The 18,493-nt window shown below is 41.6% G+C and overlaps 2 protein-coding genes and 1 long non-coding RNA gene across 4 annotated transcripts; 1 reads left to right on the top strand and 2 right to left on the bottom strand.

The window, feature by feature from the left end:
• Nucleotides 1-6,388: 6,388 nt before the first annotated feature.
• Nucleotides 6,389-7,378, bottom strand: LOC130730373 (uncharacterized). The gene has a single exon (XM_057582372.1). It carries the CDS (start codon nt 7,376-7,378, stop codon nt 6,389-6,391), a length of 990 nt encoding a protein of 329 aa, XP_057438355.1.
• Nucleotides 7,379-13,353: 5,975 nt separating this feature from the next.
• LOC130731714 (uncharacterized) lies at nt 13,354-13,885 on the top strand. Its single transcript, XM_057583963.1, has one exon. It carries the CDS (start codon nt 13,356-13,358, stop codon nt 13,671-13,673), a length of 318 nt encoding a protein of 105 aa, XP_057439946.1. The 5' UTR covers nt 13,354-13,355; the 3' UTR covers nt 13,674-13,885.
• A 1,016-nt stretch (nt 13,886-14,901) lies between these two features.
• Nucleotides 14,902-18,493, bottom strand: LOC130734180 (uncharacterized). Of its 2 annotated transcripts, XR_009017778.1 has the most exons (4): nt 18,479-18,493; nt 17,085-18,394; nt 15,228-16,980; nt 14,902-14,916 (listed from the first exon to the last, which is right to left on the bottom strand). It is a non-coding gene; the product is annotated as an uncharacterized LOC130734180 (long non-coding RNA). The 2 variants fall into 2 exon arrangements; XR_009017779.1 differs by lacking the exons at nt 14,902-14,916; nt 18,479-18,493 and having other exon boundaries at nt 16,627-16,980; nt 17,085-18,409.

The following is an 18,493-nucleotide window of genomic DNA, read 5'->3' as shown; positions in this document are numbered from 1 at the left end:
ATTCTCTTTAGATTCTCAAACTATATGCATGATGCAGTGGGTCCTTATGACATTACTTGATTAATTTGCTTTATATTGGGTATAGTGGTAAACTGGTTATTCGATTATAGGACTCTGTCACTTAGAAAAAAAATTATATGTTTTTTTTGGTTACAGGAGGAAAAAAGTGAGTTGATGTTTGTGTGAGTGTTGTTACTCTGCTTTGTATGATTGAACAGGACGAGGGGCCTCGCACAGGGCTGCCCGCCTCGTGGCGGTCACTCAAACTCAGAGTTGGGCCTCCCCCGCAAGGCCCAACAGGTCCAATAGGAGTAGTTGAAACTCACAAGGCTCAGCCCCTAGCCTATAAATAGGGAGCGGTTACTCCATGTAAATGACTTTTAGCTCATTTCTCAATAATAAACTCTAAATTTAGTTATTTTCTCTCTCTAAGAGGTTACACTCTCTCTAGGTAGTTACATATTCATCTCTCTAGATTATCTCTCTTTGGCAACCCCTTTCACTCTAGATACTATAACCTATCTCTATGTTCTTGGCAAGAACAATGATAAATTGTGTTTGAATAAAAAAAATAACGCAGCAAAGAACAAGGAAGAAAGCCAGAAAGGGCAAGAATGAAGCAAGGAAGGAAAATTCCATAAAAGAAGGAACGCGCATAGGTGTAGTGATAAGGGTGAAGAAAGAGGGTAAAATTGTAAATAAATAACATTTTAATAGACTCTAATTTAGATCCCATCTTGTACCCCCAAATTGGGAGGGAAACAAAATGAGGGGTTTCAATGGGATTGAGTGGTATCTATCCCACTCCATCCCATCCCACCCTTCATTATCATATCCAAACAATGGAACATTAAAATGTTCCATCTCATCTAATCCCATCCCACTCTCAACCCCCAATCCAAACATAGCCTAAGAGCATTAGCATGTGAGTTTCTTTGTTACATGTCATTTTAAAATGAGTTTCTTAACCATTGCAGAAACTAAAGTTACTCCACGTTGGCAATAAACTTTACTCCAAAGTTTCTTTTTAGATTCCTCTACTAATAAGTTTCTCTTCCAAATTATTATTATTTTAATGAAATATAAAATGTTGTGGGAGTATATTGTTCTATCCAAGAACATAGAATAGGGGTATAGTACCCAAAGTGTGAGGAAAGTGATGTGAATGCTTAGAGAGAGAGGTTTTAACCGCTTGAGAGAGAAAGAATAACTGAATTTCAATCTTGTTATTTCATAAATGAGTTAAGAGTCCCTTACATTTGGTAATTGTCCCCTATTTATAGGTGTGGAGTTGGAATTGGCACCTCTAATGTACCTTAATGGGTCAGTTGGGCCTCGGAGAGGGAGGCCCAAGTCTCAGGGGCGCCCCTCGCCTGAGGCCAGCGCTCCTAGGCAAGGGACCCTGGGGTCTCGCCCAGTCCACAAGTCCACAAGACACCGAGCTCGAAGCATGAGAGCTAAGTGTGTCTTTAAGCAGGAAAACTAAGGCGAAGACCATAAGAAACTAATCAACGCCAAAACCTAAAGTCTAAAAACGAAGATCAATGGCCAACATGGCTCGGTGAGTAAAGCTTTTAAAATCTACATCGCAAACTTTTGATGTGCTCCTCTTCTCCGGGCGGTCTGAGTCCACAAGTGAGCTTGTGGCGATGGCATTTGGTCCGCTCGCCCCACCATAGGTATGCGCGTGCTCTGAATCGTGACATTTTGACATGTGTCGAGCCTTCGCCACGCGTCGTGCCCTGAAATTGTGCTAAGGTCAGCGAATCTACCGAATCCCAACCGCTATCTTTGAAACGTCCTTTCGTATCACGATAAAGCCTGACAATTTGAATTCAAACCAATCAGCTTCAACCGTTGTAACTTTTCATTTAATCGTTGCCTTTGTTTCCCGAAATCCGCACCACGCTCCCTTGAGTAATCATTCCACCTTTGTCATGATAAGGCACGATTCCTCAACCTTTTCTTATATCAATTTTTAAATTCTCCTTCCTTTTCTCGCTTACCACTTCTGGAATCCTAACACTTTGCTGAAGTTGACAAATTTGCATTCTCTCCCCTCTCGTCCTTTCACTTTCTCTATTAACGAAAAATGACTTCCCAACGCCGCACCAAAGGATCCTCCCGATCCCGTAGCACCGGGGGGCTCCCCCTCGACGAAAATGAGAAGAACGCTTTCTGCCACCAAATCTTCTCCACCCTTCCCCAGTCTACCACTCAGGAACCCACTCAGGGGGCCATCTGCCAACCTTCTGAGTTGTCCACCTACAAGTCCATCGCCGAGTCGGCCCGCCAGGCCGGCGGGTTTCGCCACGAGAAGTCTCTTGAAGATGTCCTCATCACCGGCCAGGGTTTGGACATCCGTCGTCCCTAGAAGTGCCGCACGATCGAGCAAGGCGCGGAACAGGCCCTGGCGGACATGGACTCCAAAATCAGGCCGAGGCCGTGGAAGAGCGTGGTCGCGGCTTCTTTCTCGCCAAAGCTCAGGTCCAACATCTTTACAAGGGAATTAACCTTGACGGAATAGGAGCTTTCAAGAAGATTACTCTGCATGGACTAGTTGGCCAAGACGATCCTCAGGGCTTTACTGCTGAATATTTCGCGGCTGCTGAAATTGAAAAGGAAAAGATGTCAATGTAACATGATAATTTCGCACTAGTTTTCCTTATCCTTTTTTTTAATCAATTATTGTTCTTATTCTTATTCAGTTTAATTTCCGCATGGTTTCGTTCATAAATTTTCCGCCTTGTGATCGTCTCGTCGCCTTTTAGGCCTTGTTTTTCCTTTTGCGCTCGTGTAGCGATTTTGAAGGTGTGCCAAAGAAACTAGGACTTTTGCTCAGTTTTGAACTGAGGCTTTCTCCTCGCACCAATATTTCCCGTAAAAGCAGGTGCGGCCTCGCCGGTTTTATCTCGGCGAGGGCTTACGGTGCTAGGGACCCAATGGCCATATAGGTTTACCCAGACTTATGCCTAGTTTATCTTTGCAGTTTGAGTTAGGAGTATTGTTGGTGAATATCTTTTTGTATTTCATTCGTAAAAGATTTTTTTACATTGAGGGATGCCTCATTAAAAAACTCCCAAGATGGAGAAAAAGAGTGCATCTTTATTTTTGGTCCTATTCCTTCTGATCTGGTTCCTCGGCCGCATCCTCGCCCCTTTCGCCAAGCCTCTAAGGCTCCAAGTCAAAGTATTAGGCCCAGCACCTCGCCCTTCGTGCCTAACGTACTCGCTACCCACTCACCGTTGTTGCGGAGTTGACTTTCTCGCCAGCGCGCCTCTGATTCACTCTCTTGTTCATTCCATTTGGATTTTTTGTTTTCAAGGATCATTGTTCTCGCCGACTTCCACTGCTTCGCCTTAGCCTTCCCCTTATTCTTGCCGCGGTATGTTGGGCATCCCTTCCCTGCCTTTTGCTTTTCCCGGGACCGCCCGAGCACCTCATTTCCCCTTTGCTTGCAATCTTGGCGCTGTAGAAGTTCTGGGTCCATTTCCCGGCTCATCGCCGCTTTCCCCTTCTGGTCGTTCGGTCCCTTGCTCGAAAGAGCTGGTGTCCTGAACCACGGAAGTTCCCATAGTGTCACATCCTTTGGACTCCAGCTGAAGAGGTCAAAATTGTCCTCTACCAACTTCTCCAATCGCCGCTCCTGTACAGGTGTGAGCCTGGGCTCGATCGCCAGCACACCCTACTGAATTTATACATTTCCAAGTCGTCAATAATTCCTGCCCAGCGCTCCTCTGCCAGGATGTCTGTAAACTGCCCATTCCTTCCTTCCTTGTCACCTTGCTTGCCTTGACTCTGACTGTCTCGTTGCCTTTTTACCTTCCTGTCAACGACCTGTTCTGTCCTTTGCTCATGCTCGCTCAACCCTTCTCGTTTGTCTTCTAAAACCTCAACCTCATGGCACCTGTGTCCCTCGCCGGCTCCTTTCTTCCCGTTCATGCTAAGACATTTGTTGTAGCACTCTCTCGCCCTTCTCTGGTCCACCACGATCTTCCCCACTCTACCACACATCAGCAGGTATTTCACCGCCAAGTGAGCTGTCAAAATTACAGCGCAAAGGTGATTAAGTGTGTTCCTCCCAATGATGACGTTGTATGAAGCCACAACCTGCAACACTAGGTACCTTACGCGAAGAAGTTTGGCGTTCTCGTCGACACCAAAGATTGTGTCCAAATCTATATACCCTGGTACCCATACCCTGAGTAAGGCATCAGATCTTTATCCGTTAATCCCAGTTGGTCAAATGCATCCCCATAAATGATGTCAGCAGATCTTCCCTGATCCAGAAGAACTCGTCGCACATTGAAGCTGTTTATCCTTATCATGACAACCACCGGATCATCCTTGTGCGTCTTTATTCCTTCAAAATCTGCCGACGATAACACGATATCTGGATGCTGGAAGCAGAAAGGGGTCTCATATTGCTGTACCGACGTTATTGCCCTTACGTGTCTTCTCCTCGCCGAAGCCGTTTCCCCGCCTCCACCGAAACCACCAGCAATCGTATTTATCGTTCCAACCGGCGGCTTGTTGGTCAATCCGCAAGTGTACGGAATCCACCCGGTTTTAAATATCGAACCACAGGGATTGTGAGTGACTAAATTCAGTTTAAGCTTTGAGTTTGAAGGTTGGTTTTATTGAATCAAAGATATGTCGAAGTAGTAATAAGGAAAAAGGACAAATAAAAAGACAATTAAGAAAATAACATGCTTTGGATCCTTGTTCAACTAGTCAATTTAAGCACATCATTCTAAGCACATGTTCTCATGGATCTCTCCTTGATGATATAACCTAGTTACTCACTTATTGATTCCTCACATAAGCAATTCTCTCATACTAAAAGCTAAGCCCAATTCCTTGTGTACTTAGTCATTTATATGAGGTTTTAGATCATGCAATTTCAGGCCATCAAACCCCAACCCTTCCTCTATTCCTAGTAGCAAGCATAGAAGGGGTAATCCCAAATCGGTTCCCTAATCTATAACAAACTTCCGTTCTGATTATAGAAAAGCAAAAAGCAAGCATGCATACAAGCTTAGATTGAAATTCAGAAAATGGGATTCAAGGGAAGAAGGAGAACATGTGGGAAAGAACTTAAGATTATAACTCAAATATAAAAAGTCTTACAAAGAAATCCAAAGCAAAAGAAGAGAGATTAGCCATGCTTGGCTAAGAACCTGAATTACAAGCTTAGAAGCCCTCTCACACTCTCCTAGATGCTCCTCTACCTCTGAGTTTATGTAAAAATGAAAGTAGTATCCAAGATTACCAAAGAAAATGACTAAAATCCTATTTATAGGCCAAATTCACGAGGTTGGGTTGTTCCGGGCGCTCAGGCGCCAATTCAGAGCGCCTGAGCGCCAATTCCATCCTGAAAACATGCTCTCTGGAGCTAATTGGCGCCTACCCAGCGCCTGCCAACGCCCTAGGCGCTCCAGCTCGCTTGGAAAAGACTCTTTGGCTTCTGTAACTCCTCTTTCAATCCTCTTTAAGTCCTCCTTCAATTCCATACTTCTTTTCCTTCTATTACCTTCAGTTTCTGCTCTCCAAACCTAACCAACAAGTCAAGGAAGAATCTAGAAGCTCAAAGAGCTCATTAGCACAAGAGGTCCTTCATAAAACAAAAGAAAATCATGCAAGTCCTAAACTTAACTTAAAATACAAGAAAACTACCTATAAAACTACTAAATTACCAAAACAAAATAAAGACTAAAGAAAAGAATAAAAATGCATGAGAATGCATGAAACACTACATGAGACACAAGAAAAAGACTCAAAATCTACAAGGAAAAACCCTAAAAACATCATATAAACCCGGGTCATCACGGCTCAAGGTCCTTATTGAAGGTCTCCTCTGCCCCCTTTTTCCGTGTCGCCAGTGTTTCCTTTTTGTCAGCTTTTGGGGTACGACGACGATCCTCTCGCTTACGATCATCTTGCTGGCGGACCCCATTATCCGGTTTCCTCTTTGCCGCTCTCCGCTCCAGCGATCACCACGATCACTCAATTGTGAACGCCCCGCTCGGATGAGCCTCTCGATCTCGTTCTTCAGAGTAAAACAGTCCCCACTGTCATGTCCTGCTGAGCGGTGGTATTCGCACCACTTGGTCTTATCTAACGCTTCCCGGGGCGGGCCTGTCTCTTTTTCGCCTTCCTCAACTGCGTGTGTAGCCTTAACTTCACGCAGTAGCTCTGTTAGATGCGCACTCAAACTCTTCCCTGAATCCTCTCGCCGGCGAGAATCGGCTTGATGTCAGGGTCGGCGACGCTCGAAACTTTCCTTTTTGGGGTACAACAGTTCCCTCGGCACTTTTTCACTCGCACACACCTTCCTGTCCCGTCTCTTGCTTCCTTCCGTTTTCTCCTTACTCGGCTTGTCCTCTGGCTATGCATCCCTCTGATCGCCATCTTTCTCTACCTTCGCGCGCCTTCGCTTAACATCCTCCTCGTCAAGTATGTAGGTGTTTGCCCGCGCTCGAATCTCCGCCATTGACCGGGCGGGCTTGCGACTTAATTTGCTATTCAGTTTTCCAGGCTGCAAACCGTTCTTAAAGGCACGGGCGCAGGCATTTGGCTCTGACTCTTCAATCTTCACCGACGCAGCGCTAAATCGTTTCACATACTGCTTCAGAGTCTCGCTCTCGAACTGGCGCACATTGTACAAATCCTCAATTGTCACTTGCTTGGTTTTACTTGCCGAAAATTGGACGAGGAACTTGGATGAGAAGTCACGGAAATTCATGATTGATCCTCGGGGTAGGGTTGTGAACCATGCCATGGCAGTTCCCTTGTATGTAGCCGGAAACATCCTGCACTTTACAGCATCGGAAACGACAGTGATTACCATCTTCGTGTTAAAATATAGCAGGTGCTCCTTGGGATCAGCCTTCCCACTGTATGTCTCGAGGACAATATTCTTCATATTATCCGGAATTGCAACTTCCCTTACTGCCGCCAAGAACGGCTCGAACTCAGCCACAGCCTCTGCCTCGCGCTCCCCATCGTCCTGCTGCTCGAAACGATAGTACTCCAGTTGTTCTTGTAAGTAATCATTTCGTTGGCGTATGTCATCGACACTTCGAATCAAGCGCCACCAATCTTGACTCGAGATTGGTGCCTGAGGTGCTTGAGTCTCTTCTCCCGAAGCCGGAGGTGAATTCACCGGCGTCCTGTGCTGCTCCGGCGAGGAAGGTGGAGAAGGTAGCGGAGGCGTCGGAGAAGGAGGAGGCGGAGGCGGTGGCGAAGGAGGAGGAGTTAATCGATCCGTTTCTTCACGATGAACATGATCGCGTCGCGGCCTACCTCTCACGCGACGCGGTGGCGAAGCGTGCCGCCGCTCTTGATCCTCATCATGTCGTCTACGACGCGTTTCCATCGAGCTTTGCAAGTGAACTGAAGAACGCGAACGGAAAATCCTGAAAACTGAAGAAAATCGCATAGAAAATCGAGCTTCACTCAACTGAATCACGATCCACGTAGTCCGGGAGTCAAAATCTACCGATCCCCACAGACGACACCAAATGTTCTATCCAAGAACATAGAATAGGGGTATAGTACCCAAAGTGTGAGGAAAGTGATGTGAATGCTTAGAGAGAGAGGTTCTAACGACTAGAGAGAGAAAGAATAACTGAATTTCAATCTTGTTATTTCACAAATGAGCTAAGAGTCCCTTACATTTGGTAACCGTCCCCTATTTATAGGTGTGGAGTTGGGCTTGGCACCTCTAATGTACCTTAATGGGCCAGTTGGGCCTCGGGGAGGGAGGCCCAAGTCTCAGGGGCGCCCCTCGCCTGAGGCCAGCGCTCCTGGGCGAGGGACCTTGGGGTCTCGCCCAGTCCATATATTGTGGGGTCATTTGAGAAATTTTTTAGAGTTGCTAAATTGGAGTAATAAGTGAGTAGAGTTAGTTGACGTGACATTACCAAAATTTAAATTAGAAACTCGAATGATTTGATTTGATAATGATGGTCTAAGCTTGTTTTTTGACAATAAAAGACCCAAGCTTCTTCCCCAAATCGAAGACAAAAAAAAAATAAGAACAAGACGATGATGATGATGATGCAGCCGTTGCGGCGTTTGTTCCTGAAGCCACCCTCTTCACCTCTAACTTACATGTCTCGTGCTGCCGCGATGTTCTCTTCCGCCGGCGTCCCCCATACGATTCTTCGAGTCTACACAGAGAAGCGCAAAAACGAGGACCATATGGCTTACTACATCTGAATCCTCTCGACGGTCCTTGGCATTGAGGAGGCTGCAAAAAAGGCTTTTGTGTTAGATAGTATTGCTAGAGAGGGCTTCACTGTTGTTAACATTACTCCGGAGCAGGCTCATCAAATTTCAAGTAAGCTTTTTTTTTCTATTCATTCTTTATCATCCATCATTTTGATTAATCATTTCCCCTTCTTGATTGATTTAACTTTTTCCGCTCGAGTGTTTGCTAGATTGATCACAACACTTATGAATTGTTTTTTTAATAAGCAAAATTGGACCTTTCAATATAAAGATCAACATCTAGTTATATATTGATTGACAAAATATGCTCAAAAAGTCATCGAGCATTCAATATTAGATTGAGGCTTAGCTCAGACCAATAGATTAAAATATGCTTCAATAATTAGAACCTCTCTAAAATAGAAATAGTTTTAAACAAAGACAAAAACAAATACAAATAACAACATAGCTCTTAAACTCCTCACTACTAACGGTACCTAACACTAATAGTTGTGTTCACACTATGTTTCATGTCTGTCCAAGTTAACCCCCCAAAGACATAATCAGTCTCAGAATTAGGTGTTCCCCTTAGAGTTAATGTAACTCTAAACTGCAACTTTTGACCTCTATACTTAAACCTCAATATTTGAGGTTCAACAAAATCTTGCAACTCTAGAGGTGAAATGATTTTCACCCTGTACATTCCTGGACATCCAACATTTGTAACCGTTCGCAAAACAAACAATAGATGTCCAAAATGGATGTACGGAATTGTGATGGCTGGATAATTATAATCCAATATGTTGTATGATGAGGATGGAGGGGGAGTGTAAGGCTTGTTGTAGAGTTTCAAAATTTCGGACCAGCTAACTCCACGATACCAAAAAAAATTTAAGTGATCTTCAGTGGTAATGTAACGCCCCGAATTTCGGGTGTCACTTTAGTAACCTATTAAAGTAAATATGCAATGTTTTCCAAAATGATACATAAACACGAGTATATTTTTTTCTTTCTTTTCAAATGTATTTCCAGAACATGTCATGCATACTCCCAACTACAAAACCTAACCAATAGAAACAACTCAACAAAAACCTATTATGCAATGACACCATGAATCCGACATACTCCCTACGATCTCCACATCGGGGAACCGCAGGAAAGCAATGCGTCAGAACCTACCCGAAACCTCAAATATAAATTCCTAAAATCTTTATGCAAGCTTAAACCAATAACGGTAAGCTCTCTAACCCAAGGCTCTAGCCCTACACCCGACTCCATTCTTCGAGTCACCCACAGTTCTTCAAGTTCTTCTCCCCGACTCGTACGAAGATCAAGCTCCATCGAAGATTCTCCATCGCCTAATAGCGTTAAGCGCCCAAACAACAAGTAGCAAACAGAAAGGGTTAACTCCATACAACTACCACATATAAAAGGGGAAAACATGTTATTAAAGTTTAAGTGCATAACATGGCACATAAGCTAGCAACTTAATTCCAAATAGATGACAACATATATCCCACAACATAAAATCAATTCAGATATCAACAACATAGATTTAATCAGATATCAGCAACATAATGATAGATTGAAATCGGTTATCAACAACCTCAACAATATAACATAGAATCAGATATCAACAAACTTCAACAACAAAACATTAAATCAGATATCAACAATCCTCAATATAAGTGCCCTGTAGTACAACTATGTGTTACTACCAAGACTGGTCCACTCAAAAGCGTCTCGCAAGACGGGACAGACGGAGAACGATAACTCCTGAATGTCACTTAATAACGCCCTTGCTGGACGGGACAGACGGAGAACGATAGCTCCTGAATGCCACTTAATATGCCACACAGGCTCCACACGTACAACGGCACAAAGCCCACACAGTATGCCACACAGGCCCCACAATACGCCACGCAGGCCACACAGGCCCCACAATACGCCACGCAGGCCACACAGTACGCCACACAGGCCACACAGTACGCCACTCAGGCCACACAGTATGCCACACAGGCCCCACAATACGCCACGCAGGCCACACAGTACGCCACTCAGGCCACACAGGCCCCACAATACGCCACGCAGGCCACACAGTACGCCACTCAGGCCACACATTACAATCCAACAATGCATATACACCAATATCAACAATTTCAAATCCAATAATCAAGACAGAGTAACCCTATGTTACTATTAATATCAACAAGCATACGTCAATTCAGTTCCATACCAGCACAAACACATCAAACTCTATTGAGTGATGAATCAATAATTCAATGCTGTAAAACATAACTCTGTCATATCCACTAGAAAGCAGTAATGACATAAACCAGTAAACGGCCGAAGCCTCTCAGAAAACGGAGACACACGTCTCAATAAGTTCACTCGGCCGAAGCCTCCAGAAAACATTTTCCCAGTTCAACACAACAGTCATAATCAAATGCCAATCAATTTAAACACCTTCATCTCAAACGCATGCAGTGCGATAATAGCATGCAAGACCCAAAGACGCGCTAAAACTGAGTTACCCTTACCTTAGCCAATTTCCTGCCTAAACTGCAACTACAATCCAATCACATCCTTGCTTTCCCTTGTCGGCTCGCTTCTTTTTGTCCTTTGGCTTCGTCGCCAAGCGCTTCAGTTATTCATACCCTTCATCTATACTAGATACAAAGCACAAGCCCTTTAGAACGACAAAAATCCGACGTGTCTTTCTCTCAGCAGTCCTCCACGCGTCAGCATTCCAGGCAATGTGGATTTCTTATGTTTGTCCCACTTTTGAAATCGATCTGAACTCCAAAGTCGCTAGCTGTGTGAAGAACCACTTTCCTTCCCCGTTTTTTCCCAGTTTGTCAGTAAAGTCAAGGAGCACGAATTCGACAAATTGGGAGAATCGAAACTCTTTTGAAATTCAAATTAAATCTCTTCTATCTCTCTCTCTCTCTCCATATTTGTTTTCAAATTTTGGATCTCTCTCAAAATTCTTTCCTCTTCCTTATCACATCAGCGACGAGGCCGATGTGAGATCAGAACAAATTCAGCGAAACGATCCTCAAGACAGCGGCGTGCTGGTGCGAGATTCAGCGAACTCTTCTCGGAACTCTCCCTGACAGCGGCGTGCTGGTGCGAGACGTCGTTGACCTCCAAGACGGTGGCTTCCAGCGCTGACTGAAGCTTTGTCTTTATCCTGTTGGCCCGCGAGAGCACCGCGCTCCCTCCCCTCCAACTCATTGAACTGCGAAAGCGGAAAAACACTCTCTTGCTCGCTTGGCTACTCATCTGCCGTCCTCACTCGCAGTCTCCTCCATCCTCGAGTAAGTACTAGATTTTTTCCCTTCCTTTCTTTCTGTCTCCCCTTCTCTCTCAATGTGCATAATTTTGTATTGCTTTCCTTCTTTTCATTTCAATGTTTACCTATTTCACCCACTTCATTTGTTTATTTTCCCCCTCAGATTTTTTGTTCATAGGTCAACTTCAAGATCGAAAAAGAAATTAGTGATTAATGCTACCTATATCGTTCACAGAGCTTTATCATTTTATTCTCTTATGACTATGAATGAGAACCATGACATAGATTGTTATCTTAAACCTTCCCATGAACTCCAATGTCCTCTTTGTTCTTGAACAATGCATTTTTCTCATTTTTTTGTTTTGTTCTCAAACTTGCTAATTTCTTTGTTCTCATTTTTGCAGGGTTTTCCAGAGGAGATGGGCAGATTGAAAGCAATGTAATAGAAAATTGCAGATCAATGAACTGTGATAAGGAGGGATCTCGAAAATGGCACTATGGACTCCATCAGATATGGTCACTTCATGCTTTCTCAAACTGAACTTTTGTTGAAATTAGGGGTTTGTTAGTTTTATTTAATCTGTTGATATTCATATCTGCTATATTCTTTTGCTAATCATCTTGCATTTGCTTGGGCAGCCTGAGGATTTGTATATTTCAAGACTGAGAGATCAACAATGGTATGTTTTATTTCGAAGATGAGTATATTTTGTTGTTTTACGGGTCTTCATTAGTAAGTATAACTGCAGTGTTCTTCATTACTTTATATTTTTCTTTCTGCTACTTTACTTTTGCTCCTCTTATGCTTCATCTTTGTTGATTTGGGTTCTGATCAACTGTAGTGTTTATTTCAATTATTTTATCTTAATTCAAAGATTTTGGTTTGCCTTTATGGAGGGGAGTATGTGTCATCGAATCGAAGTATAATTTTGTTGTTCTTCCTCTTTGTTTTCATAGAACTAGGAGCTTGGAATAGAGGAGGCTAAAAGCTTCCGTGATCTTAACATCTTCATACTTTTGGTTCCAAATAAAACTGCAATACAGAAAACTCAGGAACCACCTAAGAAAAAAGACAAGACAGCAGCAGATGAAGTCTCTGTCAGTGTCCAATCATATCTGGAAACTTCCACGCGAGAGATAACAGATGGCTAACACAGGATTTCCTTTACTATTGCTGTTACAGCTTCAAAATCAAAACAAAACTTGAAATGACATTTTATTCTTTTGATAATTATGTGTTCTTCCCTAATTGTCTAACAGATTCAAGGCTATTGGTTGTATTAACACTTTCGTTGATCGCTGCGGGAGATAACAGATGGCTAACACAGGATTTCCAGATTTTATGAGGTATGAAACGAATTTGGGGATTGGAAAATTCCTGCAAACGCTGGATTCCAAAATCTTGAATTTTAGGAGCTTTGAGTAGTATGATATGCTGTTAATTTCAGCAAAGGTAGAGATTTATCAAATGGATGAGGCAGGGTTTGATTTTTTTTTTTTAGTATTGCTAAACGAATTGCTGCTTCTTGGTGCAGGGATTATGCTATGGACTTTCCAGGGTTTGAACTTTCTCTCTCTATTTCTGTTTTATTTTTCATTATCTCACTGCCCAATCTGACTATTTTCTTTTTATATCAAGGATTTCAAATTCATGCTTCTGTTAGAGAATCTCTGATAAGAAAGTTTTAAAGTTTTACTTCATTTTCATGTTATTCTTGATCTGATGTGGAATGGGGTTAGTATAGTAAACAGGGGTTAGTATATTAGATTGGTGGCTGAATGAACAGTTCTGGGTTCATATAATGAGGATATGGACTTTGCTGAGTTCAATGGTATAGATGAAGCCATGCAACAACAGTTGTTATCAGGCCTCCGTACCTTCTTGAAAGTGTACTCAACAATCTCCCTTGCAAAACTTGCAAGTTACATGGAAGTGGATGAACCCACCTTAAGGACTATCTTGACGACATATAAGCATAAGACACATGCTGTTGATAGCGATGGAAAAATTACATCAACTGCAGATGTGGATTTCTATATTGATGATGACTTGATTCATGTTGTGCAGTCTAAACCTGCCAAACGTTATGGTGATTACTTCTTGCGGCAGATTGTCAAGCTTGAAGGGGTGATCAATGAGATGGACGCGATAAAGCTGGAGTGAGTTGTTGCCTATTAGCACTTAAATTGACTTCATAAGTTATCCTTTTTGCTTCCCTGTTTTACTTTGATTATCAGGCTGAATTTTTCCTGAGGAGTCAGTGTGTTGTTTGGATGTGGAGGATGTAGTTAGCATTCTAAATGTAATTCTAATTTTTCTTAACTTAAGTTGTTTTATCTTAAGAAATAACCCATCCATTTATTGTTCCAAAAAAAAAATGCCCGAGTTAATGTTAAAACAATTTTTTTAGATGTTCTCTTTATTTAACCACATGTAGAACTCTGTGTAGAAAAGCCGTGAGGAAATGGAAAGGACTTGAAAAGGAGAGACAATCAGACCTTAGGAGCTACAAGGACTTGATGGTCGCTGAAAATATGACATCCAAGTTCCAACAAAGACATTGCATCAGGAAGCAAATCATTGCAAGAACTGGAGGAGGATTTCATGTAAGCATTGATCATTGGATTACAAGCAGATGACTGAGGTCAGCTTGCTGCCATGCAGATTTATGATGATGAAACTGCATTCTCTTGGTTAAGGATGAAGGAGTGTGTGCACCACTGTGATTTAGGGATGAAGGAGAAGGGAAGAAAATCTTGGGGGGTATAACATTGTTTTTTGTACCTTATGATAGAAGTACACCTGGCTTGAGACCATGAGTTTTACATTAATGTTCTCACTGTTGAGTGTTGAGCCAAAATCTCAAGTTTCTTGCTATGATTATCACAAAAATCTTGCAAGGCACAAGTGTTTTGCAATTTCCTCGGGCCTTTCTTCCTCCTCCTTATTTTTACTACTGCTCTCACTATTTGTGTTGACTGGCCAAGATGTTTTGTTTAATGTATGGAAGAGGTTCATTTTCATTTCAATTATTTTGTCTTAATTCAAAGATTTTGGTCTGCAATGACAGATACAAATATATGTATTACTTCTGTTCATCAACACTTATTTGTAGTTGCTTCAATCTGGAAACAAGAAACTTTATCAACGCGTCATTTTTGTGTTATATTCTTTCAAGATATAAATATGTTGTAAATGCCACCCAATTGACTGTGTAGAGAAAGGCTTTCGATATCAGCTGGCTTTTGCCTTTCCTCATCATCCCTTTTTTAGCCTACTGTTCTGGTTATTCTTTTTGTCTCATGTCCTTCGTGTCTGTAAATTTATTGGCGTCAATTTACTTCACTTCACCCATGTAAATTTACCGAACAAGTTTCATCAATGAAGTTGCTGAGGTAATATTTTCCTGCATAAGAATGGCGGCCAAATTAAATAAATGCATGTTTGGGTTAATCTGAAATTTTGACTCTTGACAGGTAATGAACAAGAAACCTGTTTCCTCCCAATTTAGTCAAGGTGTTCGAAATGTCAGAATAGGTTTTCAACGGACAAACTTTAAAACATTAATTGTTCCATCGAGACATACCCGTTTATATGATATCACAAGTCTGACAACACGTTTACTCATATTTTCAGCAAGGGAAAAGTAGAAAAGATGTGCAAAGCCTATGGATAAACAACCAAATCAATTATAGGATGGCTAAGGGCACTGCAAACCTTTATTCACGTGTTTCGAGTAGGTTACTTCAACTGTGCCATTATAACTGGTGGGTGACTTTCAACTACTTATAATCCGATATAGACACACCCGAATGCACTGAAGTTGTTTGCTGTGAATAAAATTCTGCTGTGTAGATGGAGATGAATATTTGAGATGATCTTCTAGGTTTTGTAGAGATGCCATTGCCATTGTTTCATTACCTCTGCAGGTGATAAGCATGATTTCAAGTTAAAATTGTGCTCATATGATTCCTGATTTTGTAATTACAATGACTTATGTGGAATGTGCAAGAAGTAGCGTTGGTGTGACGCCAATTTGCAGTTGAATATGATCATGAACTTAGCTAGGAGTGGAAGTTGTTTAATCCCCTTGGAAAGGTTCATTTGGTATCATATGAAAGAAATTTCAAAAAGCCATTTTTGTTTAAAGGGTTGATGGAGATCCGCAAGTATTATTCGTTGGATGGGTTGAACTAATGCACTTTGATTTGCATCTCTTGGTTTTTATCATGCATTGGACACTGGTTACTGTGTTAATTAAAATGCAATGACATGTGTTGGAAAATTCCTTTTATGTGTCATATTATATACAGTATTATATATGTAGGAAACCTGTTGTTTTAAAAAAATTCTGGTCATATACTCACCGTGCAAAGCACGGGTTTATATACTAGTAAGTACACAAAGCGTAATTACTTTCCAAGTCTAATTCATCACTCGGGAATCCAAACCTAAGTGCTCTATCTCTAACCAAATATGTTATCCCTAAAACATTCATTAACAAAAGAGATAATATCCACACTCTTATTCCCTAACACTTCCAAAAACTTGTTCGACTTTCAAAACCTTTCGCAATCGTTTTCCAACGAATAAATGAGCGTAAAACTCAAACGTCATCTATTTTCATAAACAGATAAACAACGTACGTAAGTAAAGTACAAAAGGGGTTTTCCTACTCCAAAGCATTGTAATATCATTTTAAAATAAAAGATGTTCTCATCTATTTTTCAAAGCAACTCTTTGCACTTGAAATAACTAATTTTGTCAAACGATTATAAACTGTACAGCAACTTTGGCTAATTTTTAAATACGTCAAATGCACTCCGAAAAATCTAATATTTTTATCATGGTTTCGTCTACATGTTTTGTAAATACCTATAAATTTTCAAGTCTAAATTTGAAGTACAAAATTCAGGAAAAATAAAATACTAACAGCAGTTCGTGAGAAACGGGACAGCTTAACCCGTGCTCACTAAAATGCGCATAACTTGAGCTACACGAGTCGGAACGACATGAAACCAGCGGCAAACGTTTTCTAACAAAAAGATCTACAATTCTTATGAAGACAACTTCTTCAAATTCATTTGTTAACACAACTTAAGAACGAGTTCAAGAGTTCGTAAATCCTACTAAGTTTTCATTCTGAAAACCTAACCTTTGTACTTTAATTCACAAAGGGCTAAAGTACAAGGCTTCCTATATATAAAATACAGCAGCACCATGATACATTTTGTAAAACTAAAATCCAATTTCTATTTTCCAAATCAGAAAAATATATTAACCCTAGACTAACAATTGACAAAAACCATACAACCAATAATCTTATCTTTTCAATTAACATATAATTTCTAAACACAGTGTTCAATTCTTTCTCCTTCTACCTCAAGTCTCATGGTCATAGGACTGAGCTTCACTTCTTCCTCTGGTCTGGTCTGGTCGGGCTCTCCCCTTCCTCCAGTAGCCATTGAAACTGAATGATAAAGGCACATAACTCAGAGAATGGAACTCAGGATATGAACAAGAGAAAAGCTAGGGTTTTGAAAAGGGAAATTTGAAATAGATAAGAATAATCACCTCTTAAAGATGATTGAGCCTTAGATTCAGGAAGAGGAGGTTGAGAGCTTCAAGAAATTGGCCTCCTTTCTCAGAACAAAGCTTGCCGGAGAAGACGGCGGCGACGGCGGTCGCCGGAGTCACGGTGGCCGATCATCGAATCGGTGGAGGGGTTTTGTTGCGGATGATGAGGGGAGTTCATTGGTGGTGTTTGTTTCTCCAAAAACTTAATGGTTCGCCGGAGATCGGAGGAAAAAGGTGGCGGCTAGGGTTTTGTGGTGGTGACCAAGGTGGCTCGTTCATGGTCACGTGATGGTGGTGAGGACGTGGTGGTGCTCGCGGCTGAAGGAAGTGGCGGCGTCACCGTGGCTGCTGGCGGTGGTGGCTAGCTTGGGTGATGCCATGGTGGTTTGCACATGGAAGGAGAAGAAGGACATGGTGCTGATGCTCAGCTTAAGGGAGGAGAAGGAGTAACTGGGGCTGTGGTGAAGAGAAAAGAAGGTGATGGTGATGGGTTTTGCAACAGAAATAAATTGAAGAAGAAGAAGGTGTTGTGGGTGAGTTGCAGAGGAAAAAGAGAAGAAGCTGTAGTGGGAAGGAAGAAAAAGAAACGTGAATGAAGAAGAAGTGAGAGGGAGAGTGCGTGAGACGAGTGAAGAGGGAGAAAGGGAATCAGATTTGTGAGGTGGTGGGACCAATGGGCTGTGCATGAGTCATGCATCATGTCTGATGCATGTGATGAGAAATGAATTAAATCAGATGGGGAGGTGAATCACGTGAAAAGAGGAGATGTGGGGGAAAAATAAAAAGAATTGAATGAGTAAGTGAGAGAGAGGAAAAGTCAAATTTGATTGAGGTGGGGACCACGAAGAGAGAATGTGATTAGAAAATTTGAATGTGTGGTGAGGATGGGAGGAAAAATAGATATTTTGAATGAGTGGTTGGAGGAAAAGAATAAAGAATATTCTTTGGTGATAGGTTATCATAGGTAACTAAGGAGTATGACCTGTTAGAGCAGGTCATCTCTTCATAAAAGAAATAGATAATTAAAGAGTAGAAATTCCTAGAATTAAAATAGAATAATACACACAAAAATAATTATAATTTAATCATTGCTTTTAAATAAACTCTATAAAATTAAAATATTGAAATTAAATAAATAAGCTAGTTATTTATTTCAGGGTCTTACAGGTAAGGTCATAGACAAGTTCTGGGGTCCATGGCAATGTTCGGTTGGATGTGATCTGCGTCATATGCGAATGGTGTTGCTTCTTTCAATTCTGAAAAATGCTCCTCCATCATAGGCCTCCCAGAACTATCCTCTGTACTTGCTGCAAAAGAGAATGACTTTATAAATTATTATAAAAGGTATATAATAAACTGAATGCGATGATCTTATAAGTGTACTCATTTACTTGTGGTCATTATTG

The sequence above is a fragment of the Lotus japonicus genome, chromosome 1, assembly GCF_012489685.1.
Source record: "Lotus japonicus ecotype B-129 chromosome 1, LjGifu_v1.2".
Taxonomy (NCBI): domain Eukaryota; kingdom Viridiplantae; phylum Streptophyta; class Magnoliopsida; order Fabales; family Fabaceae; genus Lotus; species Lotus japonicus.
Note: the sequence above shows the minus strand (reverse complement) of the source record. Positions and strands in the feature narration are given on the sequence as shown.

Bases quoted from the DNA above. Each gene is read 5' to 3' on its own strand.
- LOC130730373 (XM_057582372.1), bottom strand. From the start codon at position 7,378: ATGGAAACGCGTCGTAGACGACATGATGAGGATCAAGAGCGGCGGCAC.
- LOC130731714 (XM_057583963.1), top strand. From the start codon at position 13,356: ATGCAACAACAGTTGTTATCAGGCCTCCGTACCTTCTTGAAAGTGTAC.